Source organism: Hemiscyllium ocellatum, chromosome 24 (assembly GCF_020745735.1).
Source record: "Hemiscyllium ocellatum isolate sHemOce1 chromosome 24, sHemOce1.pat.X.cur, whole genome shotgun sequence".
In the NCBI taxonomy this organism is placed as follows: Eukaryota; Metazoa; Chordata; class Chondrichthyes; order Orectolobiformes; family Hemiscylliidae; genus Hemiscyllium; species Hemiscyllium ocellatum.
In genome coordinates this window covers 16,362,230-16,378,127 of record NC_083424.1, presented here as the reverse complement: position 1 = coordinate 16,378,127, position 15,898 = coordinate 16,362,230, and the positions used below count along the sequence as shown (strand labels likewise).

General features: G+C 41.0%; 1 protein-coding gene across 1 annotated transcript in view; it reads right to left on the bottom strand.

Annotated features, from left to right (window-relative positions):
* Window positions 1-15,898, bottom strand: part of LOC132827449 (rabphilin-3A-like) — a 120,720-nt gene that overhangs the window by 3,121 nt on the left and 101,701 nt on the right. The window contains exons 17-18 of the mRNA XM_060844135.1: window positions 11,218-11,299; window positions 6,977-7,073 (exon numbers count right to left, since the gene is read on the bottom strand). Coding sequence (XP_060700118.1) covers window positions 6,977-7,073; window positions 11,218-11,299 — 179 coding nt within the window. The remainder of the gene's footprint in view (window positions 1-6,976; window positions 7,074-11,217; window positions 11,300-15,898) is intronic.

The following is a 15,898-nucleotide window of genomic DNA, read 5'->3' as shown; positions in this document are numbered from 1 at the left end:
TGCAGAACATAAATATTAATAAAATGAGACTTGTAGTGAAAGCTTTTCAACTTACACTCATCAGGACTGAAATGCAAGAAAACCACCCTCAAAAGCATATCCCTTTCCTTAGGGAAAACTGTTTAATGTGTGGACATAATATTTTAGCGACAAAGAACATGGCCTAATGTACAAACAAATGTCTTGTTTTATATATCTGTGTAAATGTAATAACATAAATTTGGATACAGAACTGACTCGAAGCTAGAAGACAGAGGATGACGGTGGAGGGTTGCTTTTCAGACTGGAGGACTGTGACCAGTGATGTGTCGCAAGGGTCAATGCTAGGTCTACTGCTTTTTGTCATTTATATAAATGGTTTGGGTGTGAACATCGGAGGTATAGTTAGTAAGTTTGCAGATAACACCAAAATTAGAGGTGTAGTCGCCAGCGAAGTATAAAGGGATCTTGCTCAGATGGGCCAATGGGCTGAGGAATAGCAGATAGAGTTTAATTTAGATAAATGCAAGGTGCTGAATTTTGGAAAAGCAAATCAGAGCAGGACTTATACACTTAATGGTAAGGTCCTGGGGAGTGTTGCTGAACAAAAAGACCTTGGAGTACAGGTTCATAGTTCTTTGAAAGTAGAGTCGCAGATAGATAGGATAGTGAAGAAGGCATTTAGTATGCTTTCCTTGATTGGTCAGAGCATTGGGTATAGGAGTTGGGAGGTCATGTTGTGGCTATATAGGACATTGGTTAGGTCACTTTTGGAATATTGTGTGGAATTCTGGTCTCCCTCCTATCGGAAGCATGTTGAGAAACTTGAAAAGGTTCAGAAAAGATTTACAATGATATTGTCAGGTTTGGAGGATTTGAACTATAGGGAGAGATTGAGTAGGCTGGGACTGTTTTCCCTGGAGCATCGGAGGCTGAGGGGTGACCTTATCGAGGTTTATAAAATCATGAGGAGCATGGATGGGATAAATAGACAAGGTCTTTTTGCTGGGGTGGAAGAGTTCAGAACTAGAGGGCATGGGTTTAGGGTGAGTGGGGAAAGGTATAAAACAGACCTAAGGGGCAACGTTTTTACACAGAGGGTGGTACGTGTATGGAATGAGCTGCCAGATGAAGTAGCGGAGGCTGGTACAATTACAGCATTTAAAAAGCGTCTGGATGGGTATATGAATAGGAATGATATAGAGAGATATGGGCCAAGTGCTGGCAAATGGGACTAGATTAGATTAGGGTATCTGGTTGGCATGGATGAGTTGGACCAAAGGGTCCATTTCCGTGCTGTACATCTCTATGACTCTGTGCTACCTGACAATGAGAATAGTGAGTAAATCTGAACTTTCGACATTTTTTTTTCTATTTTTTGTTTCCTTGGATGGCTCCTTATATTGAATTTGGCAATTCTCTACAATTCTCTACTCCAGCCTAACCACACTACATCTGGTTAAGTTTCACACTTTCTGATAGTAAGACTTGCTATCCATTTTGACTTTCCATCTTTTGTGGTTTTTACTTCTACCTTTTGATATTTCATTCTGTGGTTTTCACCCTTTAGTTTTACGTTCCATTTATATTCCATTTACCAGTCAGCTCAGTGATGAAGGCATAAAGTGCAGATAATGGTTGAGTTTATAAATATGTGGCATGAAGAGAAGGAACTATCAAATGACATGCAGAATATACCTGAGATCCATCTAAATCGAGATATCTTAAGATCTCCCAGCCTGGCTGTTCTACCATTCCACCATGTGATTTTATTACTTTTTCTTTTTATTGGGTGCCAGTACTGACAAGATAAAGGTAAATGGAAATTAAGTTTCATGTATATCACCACTCAATCATTCTTTTGCCATGGTCTCCATTCACCCTCACCTATACAGCTCTGCAGGTTTATACAGTGGAAAACTATTTGTCCAATTCAACATTTGTTTGCTTTTCTCTACAGATATAAAAACATGAATTTCCCTATGAGGAGTGACCAGAGATCAACTTCATCCAGATAGGAATCTTAGGTTTACCAGTGTTAGATGCAAGTTCTTTTTTGGTAAAAACTTCAAAAATGGGTTTCTGGCTCACTTATCTGAGGAATAACAGATAAAAGTGGGAAGTAATTGCAAGGTTAGAGAGTCAAGCTGACAGCATCCTGTCTCAAAATGATTAAATTAGATTCTCTACAGTGTGGAAACAGGCCCTTCAGCCCAACAAGTCCACAATGACCCTCCAAAGAGTAACCCACCCACTTCCCTCTGACTAATGCACCTAGCACTGTGGGCAATTCAGCATGGCCAATTCACCTGGCCTGCACATCTTTGGGATGTGGGAGGAAACCCACACAGACACTGGGAAAATGTGAAAACTCCACACAGACAGTGTCCCGAGGCTCGAGTTGAACCTGGGACCCTGCTACTGTGAGGCAGCAGTGCTAACCACTGGGCCACTGTCACTATCAATTGCACAGCAGGCTGTGCGTCTCAGTTAAATTTCTTGGCCTAAGAACCTAAGTGAAGCGTATGCAACTTGAGCTGTCCTGTCATAAAAGACCTGATTTGTATTTATATATGTACGTTGGTTAGGACTTGGTATATTCCCAGATGGTTAACATTTTAGGTTTCATTTTACTGATGTGTTGTGGCTATGTATGGTAGGTTCTCTGCAGCAAAAACAGAATCCTGAATCCTATTATCTGCCTCATGCCAAGGTGAAGGACTCTTTTCTGTGCTAGAGAGGAACTTGGAGTCGGAGAGTAAAGATACAGTTGTCGTTTGCCCACATAGGTACCAATGATGTAAGTGAATCACAAAAAGAGATTCTATCAAGGGATGAGAAGCAACTCAGCTAAATTAGAAAGCAAAACCACTAAAGTACTCATCTCTGAATTAGTAACTGAACCATGTGCAAATTGGCATCGGGTAAATGAGATTAGAGAGAGAAATGCATGGCCCTGACATTGCTGTGGGAAAAATGGGTTCTGATTCATGGGGTACTGGGGAAAGAGACAGCAGTTGTGTTGGGACAGGCTTCATTTGAACCATACTGGGACCAGTGTCCTGGTAAATCATATAACAGAACAAGGGGACTCCCCATTTGAAACTGAGATGCAAAGGGATAGCTTCTCCCAGAGGGTAATGCATGTTTGGAATTCTGTACCCAGAGAATTGTGGAGGCTAGATCACAAAGCATTTAAAAAGGAGATGGATACGTATTTGAAGTATCAGGAAGTTGAGAGCAATGAAGAGCTGGCATGAAGGAGGAGTTGAGGCCAGGGTCAGATCAGCCATGTTCTAATTGAATGGGGAGGCAGAATTGAGAAACTAAATGGCCATTCTGCTCCTTATTGTTATTTTCTAACATAGAAATAATGAAGTGATTAAAATTATTAATTCCAAGATGCTTCAAATACAGTACAGACAATGAATGGATACAAAATAGATCACTATTTGACTTGATTCATGACTGTCCCATGTACCGAGATATAGTGAAAAGTATTGTTTTGCATGCTATTCAGGCAGATCATACCATTCATAAGTACATCAGGGTACTAGAACAGAAATCAGAATATAGTGTTACAGCTACAGAGAAACCGCAGAGAGAGTTCAGCTTTAATACTTGAGAAGTCCGTTCAAAATTCTGCTAACAGTGGGGAAGAAGTATTCTTGAATCTATTGGTGCATGTTTTCAAACCTTTGTATCTTTTACTCAATGCAAGAGGGTGGAAGACAGTATAACTGGATGGGAGAGGTCTTTGATTACATTGGTTGCTTTTCCAAGGCAGCAGGAAATACAGACTAGTTCAGTGTAAGGAAGGTTGGTTTGCATGTTAGACTGGGCTGTATAGAATTGACAATGAGTTCAGGATAGTTAGTTGCATGCTAGATGGTAAACAGATTGGCCATCTGGCAGTTTATTGGACTTCGAGTAAAAAGTGAGGTCTGCAGATGCTGGAGATCAGAGCTGAAATGTGTTGCTGGTTAAAGCACAGCAGGTTAGGCAGCATCCAAGGAACAGGAAATTCGACATTTTGGGCCAGAGCCCTTCATCAGGATGAAGGGCTCTGGCCCGAAATGTCGAATTTCCTGTTCCTTGGATGCTGCCTAACCTGCTGTGCTTTAACCAGCAACATATTTTCAGTTTATTGGACTTGCCTTGTTTCTTGGGTTCACATTCACATTAACACTTGGGATGTCATAATGAGTCATCTAGCATAGTGTGTGTGTCTGCCTAGAGGCCTGTAAGCGTTTTGGCCTCTATTGAACAATCCATAGACTGTTAGAAAATAAAGGATCAATGGAGACTATGGCCAGGATTTAGTCCTTAATACTCAGTATCTCTTCACCTCTAGCCATCAGTTTGAGAATTGATCGGAACCCCTGTGTAATATTATAGCAACATGCAAAACACTGCTTCCATAAAATCCTCACCCCAAAACATAAATAACTCCATATGTATTTTCTTCAAATAGGGCAAGAGGCTATATTGTGCAAGATCATTAAGTTTGATATCAAATATGTGTGGAACATAATCCTTTTATTGCATTAGTAGTGGTCAAATAAATAAATGCAATTAATTTTTCCTCCAATTTATTTGAACCCACTAGAGTGGGCAAGATGATTGGTGGTCCAGGAGAATTAGGGATGTGTCCGATGTGGGAATCCCACTGTCTGCTAGTGGATTGCCAGTATGGCTTATTAATGAGTCACTTGACGTAAACTTATATTGAGTCCATCAGAGTTCAGTAGTGGCTCAAGATTTAAACAAAATTCTCATGAGGGTCACCCAGCATATTCCAATGGGTTTGTCTACAATTTGTGGCAGGGGGAGGATCCTTTCTATCAGGTCCTCAGTGGCCAATCAAAGTTCACAGCATCAGGGAGAGGTGCTGGTGGAAAGCAAGTAGTTGATGTTGGTATATTTGCTCAACCCTACAAATCCTATCCCACTTTACTCAGGTTGGTACAGCAGCAAGTGGTAGTACCACTGCCTCACAGCACAAAGGACCCAGGTTCGACCTGGATAATTGTCTGGTCAGTGCTTGGCCACCCACGGGATTAAATACAGCCATCAATTTGAAAATCAATCGGAGCCTCATATTCAGTCTATGGGAAGATCCAATGCAATTTAAGCCAATTAGGACATTCTATGGGAGGTGCTGGGCCACCCACAGGATCAAGTCCCAGTTGGACAGAAATTCAGCCCCAAGAACAGCTGACCAGACATAGGTGAGTGAATCATAGAATCCATGCAATGTAGATAAAGGTATTATGGCTCATTGAGTCTGCACTGACCTTCCAAATAGCACACGACCCAAACCCACTCTCCCACCCTATTAACTATGGCTGATCCACCTAGTCTGCACATCTCTGGAGTTAAAGGAGCAATTTCAAATGGCCAATCCACCAAACCTGTACATCTTTGAACGATGGGAGGAAACCCATACAGACACGGGGAGAATGTGCAAGCTCCACACAGACAGTCACCCGAGGCTGGAATCGAACCCGAGTCCTTGGTGTTGTGAGACAGTGGTGCTACCACCTTGCTGATGTGCCAACCTGAGTAAAGTGGGATAGGATTTGTAGGGTTGAGCAAATATACCAACATCAACTACTTGCTTTCCACCAGCACCTCTCCCTGATGCTGCAAACTTTGATTGGCCACTGAGGACCTGATAGCAAGGACCCTCCCCCTGCCACAGATTGTAGACAAACCCAATGGCATATGCTGGGTGACCCTCAGGAGAATTTTGTTTAAATCTTGAGCCACTACTGAACTCTGATGGACTCAATATAAGTTTATGTCAAGTGACTCATTAATAAGCCATACTGGCAATCCACTAGCAGACAGTGGGATTCCCACATTGGACACATCCCTAATTCTCTGGACCACCAATCATCTTGCCCACTCTAGTGGGTTCAAATAAATTGGAGGAAAAATTAATTGCATTTATTTATTTGACCACTGCTAATGCAATAAAAGGATTATGCAACATAGCCTCTTGCCCTACTTGAAGAAAATGCATATTGAGTTACTTATGTTTTGGGGTGGGGATTTAATGGAAGCAGCATTTTGCATGTTGCTATATTAATACATTCATATTTAGAGTCTGTGTCTATCACCATAGTAAGTAGCTATCCTTGAAGCTCTGCTTCTCTAACTGGTGGCATCACCACTCAATAGAAAATGGTGTGTGACCATACTGTGACAGGAGGATGGTAGAAATTACTCTCTTGTCTTACAATTAGGGCTGTTTATTGTGGTATTCATGACAAGTTTCTGCTTCTAATGACCACTAACTGTGTGCACAAACCACCCTTATCTGTTGAGGATGGGGATTGGATGTTAAATGGAGTAATTAGGGACTCAGTTATTGGACCTAAAGCAGTGAACCTCTCACTGAAAATTATAATTCTTTCCACTCAGCCTCCGATCGTTGTTGAATTGAAGCTGCAATGATTAGGTTGCAAACTGAACAGGAAACAATGGCCTAATCAAGACCTTGTTTTCATGAGCTGAACTCCAGCTGCAGTCTGAACAGTTAGTGTTCTTAAGTCTTAATCTGTCAGTCTTCACCTAAGCTCTTTGAACATAAATAAATCAGAATATCTCCCTGAAAGGAGGAAGTGTACGCTTATTAACGAGAAACAGCAACCATTCTGGTGCATAGGTTTTTTTTCTGCAGCCTGCTTTGAAGATTCTTAACATGGTGATGGCATTTTTTAAATATATCAAATACCCGACCAACCAAAAAAAAAATGGCTAGCACAGCTGCCAGAATGCAATGGGCCACATAAGTAGTTGTGACAAAATAATTTCTTTCTACATGACTCATTGGATTGTCAGTAAATTGTGTACATGTTAATGTGGGAAAAACGGATCCTAAATGGAAATCAGGAAGAACAAAGGAATATTTATAATCAAGAGTCATGGTTGTTTCCTGTTCCCTAGGGCGTGTTCCTTTAACTGAAAGCATTTCTAATTCAGAACTCACCAATATAATCATTGGCTTTTCCAATGTCATAATCCCACACTGAAAGTTCCAGAGTTTTCTTAGCCAGGTCATTATGTTTAATATCATAGAAGAATTCCTGCAGAAAAAGGAAGGGAATTGGTAACTACATGCTTTCATGCTTCTGACTTATATAAGAAGAAAATAAACAGCTGCTGTCAATTCTGTGAGCATTTAGAATGGAATTGAAGTCAGGAGATAGAAGGGAAAGGAGAATTTGAGCATCAATGGATTTTAAAATCTAACTTAATGGGGTCTTACGTAGGATCCTTTGGGATAGCTAACTTAAAATCATAGAATCATACAGTGCAGATGAGGCCATTCAACCCATTGACCCTGCACTGGCACATGAGAAACACCTGACCTTCAAACTAATCCCATTCACTAGCACTTGGCCGATACCTTGAGTGCAATGATGTACCAAGTCCTCATCCAAGTACTTTTTCAAGGATGTGAGACAATTCACCTCTACCATCCTCCCAGACAGCGCATTCCAGACCATTACCACCTCTGGGTAAAATATTCTTGCTCATATTCCCCCCTTAACCACATGCCTGTCACCTTGAACTTGTGTCCCTTCATGACTGATCCTTCAATTACCCACTCTGTCTATGCTCCTTGTAATCTTGTCCACCTCAATCAGATCTCCCTTCCCTTCAGTCTTCTCTTCTCCAATAAAAACAACCCAAACCTATCCAATGTTTCCTCATAACTTAAATTTTCCATTCTAGACAACATCCTGATGAATGTCCTCTGCACCGCCTCCAGTGCAATCACATCCTTTCTGTAACGTGGTGACCAGAACTGCACACAGTACTCCAGCTGTGGTCTCACCAAAGTTCGATACAACTCCAACATGACTTCCCTCCTTTATAATCTGTGCCTTGATTGATACAGGCGAGTGTCCCATATGCCTTTTTCACCTCCATACTAATATGCCCTTCCACTTTCAGAGATCTGTGGTCAAACATTCCAAGGTCCCTTTGTTCCACAGGACTTCCTAGCGTCATGCCATTCATGGAATACTTCCTTGTCAAATTACTCCTTCCAAAGTGTATCACCTCACACCTTTCAGGGTTAAATTCCATCTGCCACTTATCTGCCCATTTGACCATCCCATTTGCATCTTTTTGTAGCTCAAGACACTCAACCTTACTGTTAATTATTTGACTTTATCTCTGCTTTAATTCCTCCGTGGTAGGTAAAGGATATATTTTTTAAATGTAAAGTTGCCATAGTCCTACTAGAGGACTACTCTCTCATTAGCAAGAGATGATGATGGCTTAACCTGAGGGTCTCTATACCTAAGGTGAGGAGACAGCTTGAGAGGGAGAGTCCTTCTTGGTAACCCTTAACTGGTGTGGGACTCACACTCATCTATACTATTTCACTAGGTTAAGATACGTCCCTTTTCTTTCAACTAACTTCTATTCACATCTTGCTTTGACTGTTTTAGTCAGGTATTCATTTGCAAGAGTTGATGGGTGTGACTAACCAGATGACAAAATTTGTATCTTTTGCAGAGATTTAATCTCAAAATATGGACAACCTGGCAAGGCTTAATTTATTTCAATTTCTTGGGTATATTAAGAAGGTGAGGGCTAGCTTTTTTCCCTGCACTGTTTCAGTTCTGATGGTGTCACCATAATAAGTTATAAGGCAGTTCATGAACACTGACCCAGTGATAACAAAGGTAGAGTGATATATGTTACTTGGATAATGTATAACATGAACAGATTTTAATCTAATATCGGCCACTGAGCATGCCTGAGTAGCATGCCTGTTTAACACCAGTTGTAACACCTCCTGTATAAAGAGTAGAAGCTAAGGGATCCAAAGTAGTAGTTGGTGCTAAACACTGTTTATCCAGCTCCAGCTGCTGTTTGTGAACATCTGCTGGCCATAGACCAACAGATCAAACTAATGTTTAAATTCCAATATTCAGTGATATAATTCAGGTTCATCATGCATTTAATAATAAAATGTGTAAATCTGGCAAAGTTCCAACATCATCAGCAAAGTTTTGCAGCCAGCAGAAACAAGGCCAAGAGAAGCCAAGGTGAGTTATTTCATTCAACATTTCCCTATAGAATGTGATCCAGCTTCTTTTGGCCCCACAAGGAATCCTTATACTTTCCTCTACCCCAAGTTTCCTCCCTCCCCCGCTAAAATTGGAAATGATCTCATTCATCACCCACTGCCTTTACTGCAGATCATATCCCTGTGCTGCCAGTACAGTCTGAAACCCCACAGTTTTTCACTTTTGCCTGCCTGTGTCCACATAATACCCCCTCAATCAGGAGTAAGCATTGTGACAAGTAATGAGACTCAAGATTTAAAATTGTTCAGGCCTCAAGCTAGTACCATCTTGTGCGCCCCACTCACACTGTCCTGCCCCAAGTTAAGTTGGAGTCTCTGTCTCTGAAATTATCTATGTTCCATCTGGACAAAGTGCTGAATGGACGCTCTGTAATCCTCCATTGCTACTTGACTGAGAATGCGAGATGTGAATTCATATTGCACCTCATACAGAACTAATTCATAAACCAATAATATTTTCTTGGAATACTTTTGAATGCAGAGTTCTAAGTTACAGAGATATCTGGATGTCTTCATGCATGAATCATACAACATACTGCAAGTAATTAGGAAAGATAATAGAATGTTAGCATTTATTGTAAGGGAATTGTATACAAAAGTAAGAAGTTTATGCCAAACTTATGCAGAACACTGGTGAGTATTTTTTTCAGGAAGGATGTAAATGTGTGTTGAGAGTAGCTCAGAGAAGGTTTACTAGACTAATATCAAGATTAGTGATGGGCAGGTATTCCTATGAGGAAAGGTTTAGGACTGAATCTAAGTTTTGACATGTAAAAGGCGGCTTGATTGAAACAAATACAATTCTAAGGGGTTTTGACAGAGTAGATATGGAGAAGGATGTATTCTCTTATAGGACAAACTAGAACGAAGGGTCACTGTTTAAAAGTAAAGGGTTTCCCATTTTAAACAGATGAAACTGAAGTTTTTCTTACAAATATTGAAACCTACTTCCTGAAAAGCAGCTGAAACAGAGTTCCTGTATGTTTTAAGGCAGAGGTGGACAGATTCTTGGTAAGCAAAAGGTAAATGTTTATCAAGAGTAGGCAGGAATGGCGACTTGAGGTATCAGTTAAATCAGCCACGTTGTTATTATATGGTGGAGCAGAACATCCTCCTACTTCTTGATTTGGAGATGCTGGTGTTGGACTGGGGTGTACAAAGTTAAAAATCACACACCAGGTTATAGTCCAACAGGTTTAATTGGAAGCACTAGCTTTCAGAGCGACGCTCCTTCATCAGGTGATTGTACAACCACCTGATGAAGGAGTGTCGCTCCGAAAGTTAGTGCTTCCAATTAAACCTGTTGGACTATAACCTGGTGTGTGATTTTTAACCTACTACTTCTTGTTTGTAAGCTTGTCATAGGGATCAATATTATTGTCAGACTACAGTACAGTATACAAACTTAAGATCACAACAGTGACTTCTATGAGATGCAGACATCATGCTTTTATGAAATTGATTTGTCCAATTATTTGGGGGATGCTCAAATCCACGTGGGGAGGCAATGGTCTAATGGTATTACTGCTCGACCATTAATCCCAGACTGAGGTAATGTTCTGGGACAAAGCTGAGAACTAAGGATGCTGGAGATCTGAAACAAAAACAGACATTGCTAGAGACACTTAGCAGATCTGACAGTATCTGTGGAGAGAAAGCAGGACAAAGAGTCATTGGACTCAAAATGTTAACTGCTTTATCTTCACAGATGCTGCCAGACCTGCTGAGCTTCTCCAGCAATGTCTATTTTTGTGATGATCTGAAGATCTGGGTTCAAATCCTACCATGGTAGATGAATTTGAATTCAATTTAAAAATCTGGAGTTAAGACTCTAATGATGATCATGAAACTGTTACTGATAGTCAGAAAAACACATCTGATTCACTAATGTCCTTTAGCGAAGGAAACTGCTGTCCTTGCCTGGTCTGGCCTATATGTGACTCCAAACCCACAGCAGTGTGGTTAACTCCTAACTGTCCTTTGGGCATTTAGGCTGAAATAGCAATGTCTACATCCTTTGAATGAGTAAGAAAAATAATTTAACATTCATTTCATATTAGTAGCATTTATGTATAACTACGAACTATTTGTGGATGTTTACCTATAAGATTACTGAGCCTCACCTCATTAAATTCAGGGTTCAGTGTCTTCTTCTTGATCTGAGTCTTTTGCTTGGCCTTTTTTCCCATGTCAGGCTTGAGACAGCTGAAAGAAATGAAAAGAAACCAGCACTGAGGTTTTAAATTAATGCCATGTATATTAAAGCTAAAATTTCATCAGATGGGGAGAGTTTCTGTCAATTACTTCCATTGAAGTCAAATATAACAAGCCTGTGACATACAATCATCACGGATGTGATATTAGAAATGTCTAACTAGCTTTCTTCCTATTCTTTATTTTTCTGCTTTTTAAGATGGCGCTGGAGAATGGTGATGATATAACACTTTTCACTGTATTTTGTAATAAAATATACGCAACAGCAAATACATCAAATCAAATCAAAACTGAACTAACACATCAATCCTCAGCCAAACGTTTGCAATGTCATTCCATAGTCTCAAGGAGACTGCACCTACATTTTCTATACAATCAGCTTACAGGGAACCAGGAATTTATTGCACGAGAAATCACGCACATGAATGTATTTCAGTCTAATTTTACTCAATGCAATAGCGCGTTTGAATTTCAAGGCCTATAATTGTAAGGTGTACACTCTATCACTTCTCTAACGGTACTAATATACTGTTGTGAATCACCGCATTGAATGGATCCTAACCACCTCTCTCAACCACCCATTTTATTTTTCTTAAATTTGTTCATTGATTGTGCATCTTGCTGGGAAGTAAAGCATTGATTGTGTTATGATCCCAGTTGATGGTAACGTAAGTCAGATCCTAGAGTGAAGCCTGGTTTGATAGCCCATAGGTTTTAATACTGCAATTTCATTAGCATGAGTCAGTCACTGAACTAATTAACAAGAGGCTGTTGATGTACGTTAAAAAAAAACGTAAGTTAATTACACAAAAGGAAAAAGCTATGGATTGAATCTTACAATATGTTTGACTGAGACTTGTACTGAGGCTTTTGGAGGAATTCTTGCCATGAAGCCAAATGAGATTTCTGGTCATGTCTTATCAAGTGAACTTCATTAACTACCTACCCCATCCCTAAGGTGTCCAATTCTAATCCATCTTATCACATACCATTCCTGAAATGACCATCACTCACCAGATATCTGCTGAACCACTGGCATTCCTTCTACCGGCACCATCTTGTACCCGGACAAGCACTGTCCATCAAAGTTGTCCTGCATGGTTCATGATATTTGCCCCGATATAAAAGACAGAGAATTGTCACCCTGCTTTGCAGGTAGGGACTTTGAGGTCCTAATGGATGTGATGGTGTAGATGTGGGACTTAGAATCATTGAAAATAGGAGCACAAGCAAGCCATTCAGCCCTCCAACCCTGTTCCATCACTCAATGTGATAATCACCGATCATCCTCTCAATATTCTGTTTCAGTTTTCTCCTGCACCCTTTGATCCCTTTAGCCCTAAGAACTATATCTACTCTTTCTCCAGGACCAGCAGTGGAGTTCATGACAAAAGTCCATGCCTTCCTTATCCATTATTGCAACTCAGGTTAGAGCAGTCTCAGCCAATTAGAGGAATGCCCAACAATGCAGAAAGAAGGTCAATGTCCTTCTCTGCTGCGCCACCATTATTTCCACCATCTTCCTACTAATATCTCACACTCATGTTACCTCTGCTACTCTACAAGCCTGCTGCCCAGGTTCATGCTCTACCACTCTCATTATTGGTTGCTACATTATCCCTTACTCACTCTCATTCACCCATCCTCCCACACTGACTAATCTTGCATGTCATCAATGCTGTATACTCAGTCACTCAGGATACCTCCTGAACTGCACCAAAAATATTAGCTGTGATGGCTGCCTTCATCTCTGTTAATACCTGCCCCTCTCTTATTCCAGGAGAAAAACAGCCTTTAACAAGGCAGAAAGGTACATGGGGGGGCTGAACAAGATTTGGTTCCTCATGTGGAGAGGACCCTGACTCTGATCACTCGAGCAGCTGACTGATCATATCAAAGTCTCTGAACTAATATCGAAGGCTACCCTTAACTTATTGTGCCAGGAACCCTAAGCAGAGGCTATTTTTTACCAGCTGCAGCATTGAGATTCAGAAGAATCCTATAAATAGATCAGGGATGTGCCATGAGAGTTCTTAAAGGTTGGCACATGTTGGATGCCAATGTCAGTGGATGAAGTACGTATATGGCTGGTGCCCATGGGGTGTGCTCTGAAGTGTAGGTGTCCACTGCCCAAAATGCAGGTCCTTTGGAGCACACAGCAAGCCAGAATCGCCAGGGAGCCACTTGATTTCTATGCCTAATTTGTTTGGTGTGTTTGATAAGGTGGAATGCTGAATATTAAAGAGGTGAGTTGTGCCATAAATAAGGCATATAACAAGCGATAATCTCCCTAACTGGTTACTCAACACACCACTCTGCAAAAGTAGAAAAGGTGGAAAGTAATGCTCCTGACATTGAAGTACGCCTTGCTAGACTTCTCATATGATTATGGCACAAATCTTGCCATAGCCTTTGTCACTCAAATCCCTATAAAATTCCACTCTGTAACATAACTTGGATCTTTTTTCTCAGCATTATCCGTTACACATACTTAAATCAAGTGAATTCCCACTGCCATCTTTAATTTCTTATTTAACTGACAATGTCACAAGTATTTTGTTTTGACCTCTACCTGGGCATTCATCAGATATGATTCTGACAATCTCATCCTAAGCCACACAGACTAACACAATGAATTTTCTCACTGACCATTGCAGGAGAAAGAGAGAGAGAGAGAGAGAGAGAGAGAAAATCTGCACAGTTACTGCCTTTGCTGTTTGAATTCGTGTATCGTTGGACATCGGAGTGCATCTGGGGAAATTCACAACTAATCTTGGAGGAACTGTTGGGCAAAGTTCACAGCACAGAATCAGATAACTTAATTGTTGTTTTAGGTCTGTCCAATAGAAAGGCTGCAGTAGTGGGTACAGTGGATTCTTTCTTGATTATACGTTTTTGGAGATAAGTCTCTTGATTAAACTTAAAATATAAGCCATAGCTATTAATTTAACCTGGGGCAGTGTTTGTAGAGGAAAAAGACGGTGTTATTTTCTGGGTCTGTAGATTGTGAAGGAGCAAAAATGGCCTTTGCAGTGATATGTACTTCTTGTCAGATGTGGGAATTTAAAGAGAGTTTAAGGATTACTGCGGATTATATCTGCCATAAATGCTGTTGGATGCGAATCTTATCGGATTGAGTGGATCGGATGGAGAGACAGATAGAAGCAATGAAGAATTTGCAACAGCAACAGTATGTGATGGATGGCAGTTATAGGAAGGGGGGGGGGGGGGGGGAAGTCTCAGATATAGTCATATAGATGAGTTAACTCCAGGAAGGGTGAGAGAGGTCAGCACCTAGGGCAGGAGTCTTTTGTGGATATACCCATTTCAAAAAGTTATGCTGTTTTGGAAAATGTAGGGAGTGATGGATTCTCAGGGGAACGTAGCACAAACAGCCAAGTTTCTGGTATTGAGACTGGCTCTAATGCAACGAATGGTACGTCGGCTTCCAAGACAACAATTGTGTTAGGGGATTCTGTAGTCCGAGGAACAGACAGACCTTTCTGTGGCCAGCAGAGAAAAAGCAGAATGGTGTGTTGTTTCCCTGGTGCCAGGATCAAGGATGTCTCAGAGAGGGTGCAGAATGTTCTCACGAGGGAGAGGGGCCAGCAGGAGGTCACTGTCCACATTGGAACCAATGACATTGGAAGGGAAAAGGTTGAGATTCTGAAGGGAGATTACAGAGAGTTAGGCAGAAATTTAAAAAGGAGGTCCTCAAGGGTAGTAATATCTGGATTACTCCCTGTGCTACGAGCTAGTGAGGGCAGGAATACGAGGATACAACAGATGAATGCATGGCTGAGGAGCTGGTGTATGGGAGAAGGATTCACATTTTTAGATCATTGGAATCTCTTTTGGGGTAGAAGTGACCTGTACAAGAAGGACGGATTGCATCTAAATTGGAAGGGGACTAATATACTGGCAGAGAAATTTGCTAGAACTGCTTGGGAGTATTTAAACTAGTAAGGTGGGGGGTGGGACCCATGGAGATAGTGAGGAAAGAGATGGAACTGAGACGGGTACAGCTGAGAACAGAAGTGAGTCAAACAGTCAGGGCAGGCAGGGACAAGATAGGACTAATAAATTCAACTGCATTTATTTCAATGCAAGGGGCCTAAAAGGGAAGGCAGATTAACTCAGGGCATGGTTAGGAACATGGGACTGCGATATCATAGCAATTATGGAAACATGGCTCAGGGATGGGCAGGACTGGCAGCTTAATGTTCCAGGATACAAACGCTCCAGGAAGGATAGAAAGGGAGGCAAGAGAGGAGGGGGAGAGGCATTTTTGATAAGGGATAGCATTACAGCTGTGCTGAAGGAGGATATTCCTGGAAATAGATCCAGGAAGGTTATTTGGGTGGAACTGAGAAATAAGAAAGGGATGATCACCTTATTGGGATTGTACTACAGACCCCCTCAATAGTAGAGGGAAATTGAGAAACAAACTTGTAAGGAGATCTCAGCTATCTGTAAGAATAATAAGGTAGTTATGGTAGGGGACTTTAACTTTCCAAACATAGACTGCGATTGCCATGGTGTTAAAGGTTTAGATGCAGAAGAATTTCTTAAGTATGTACAAGACAGTTT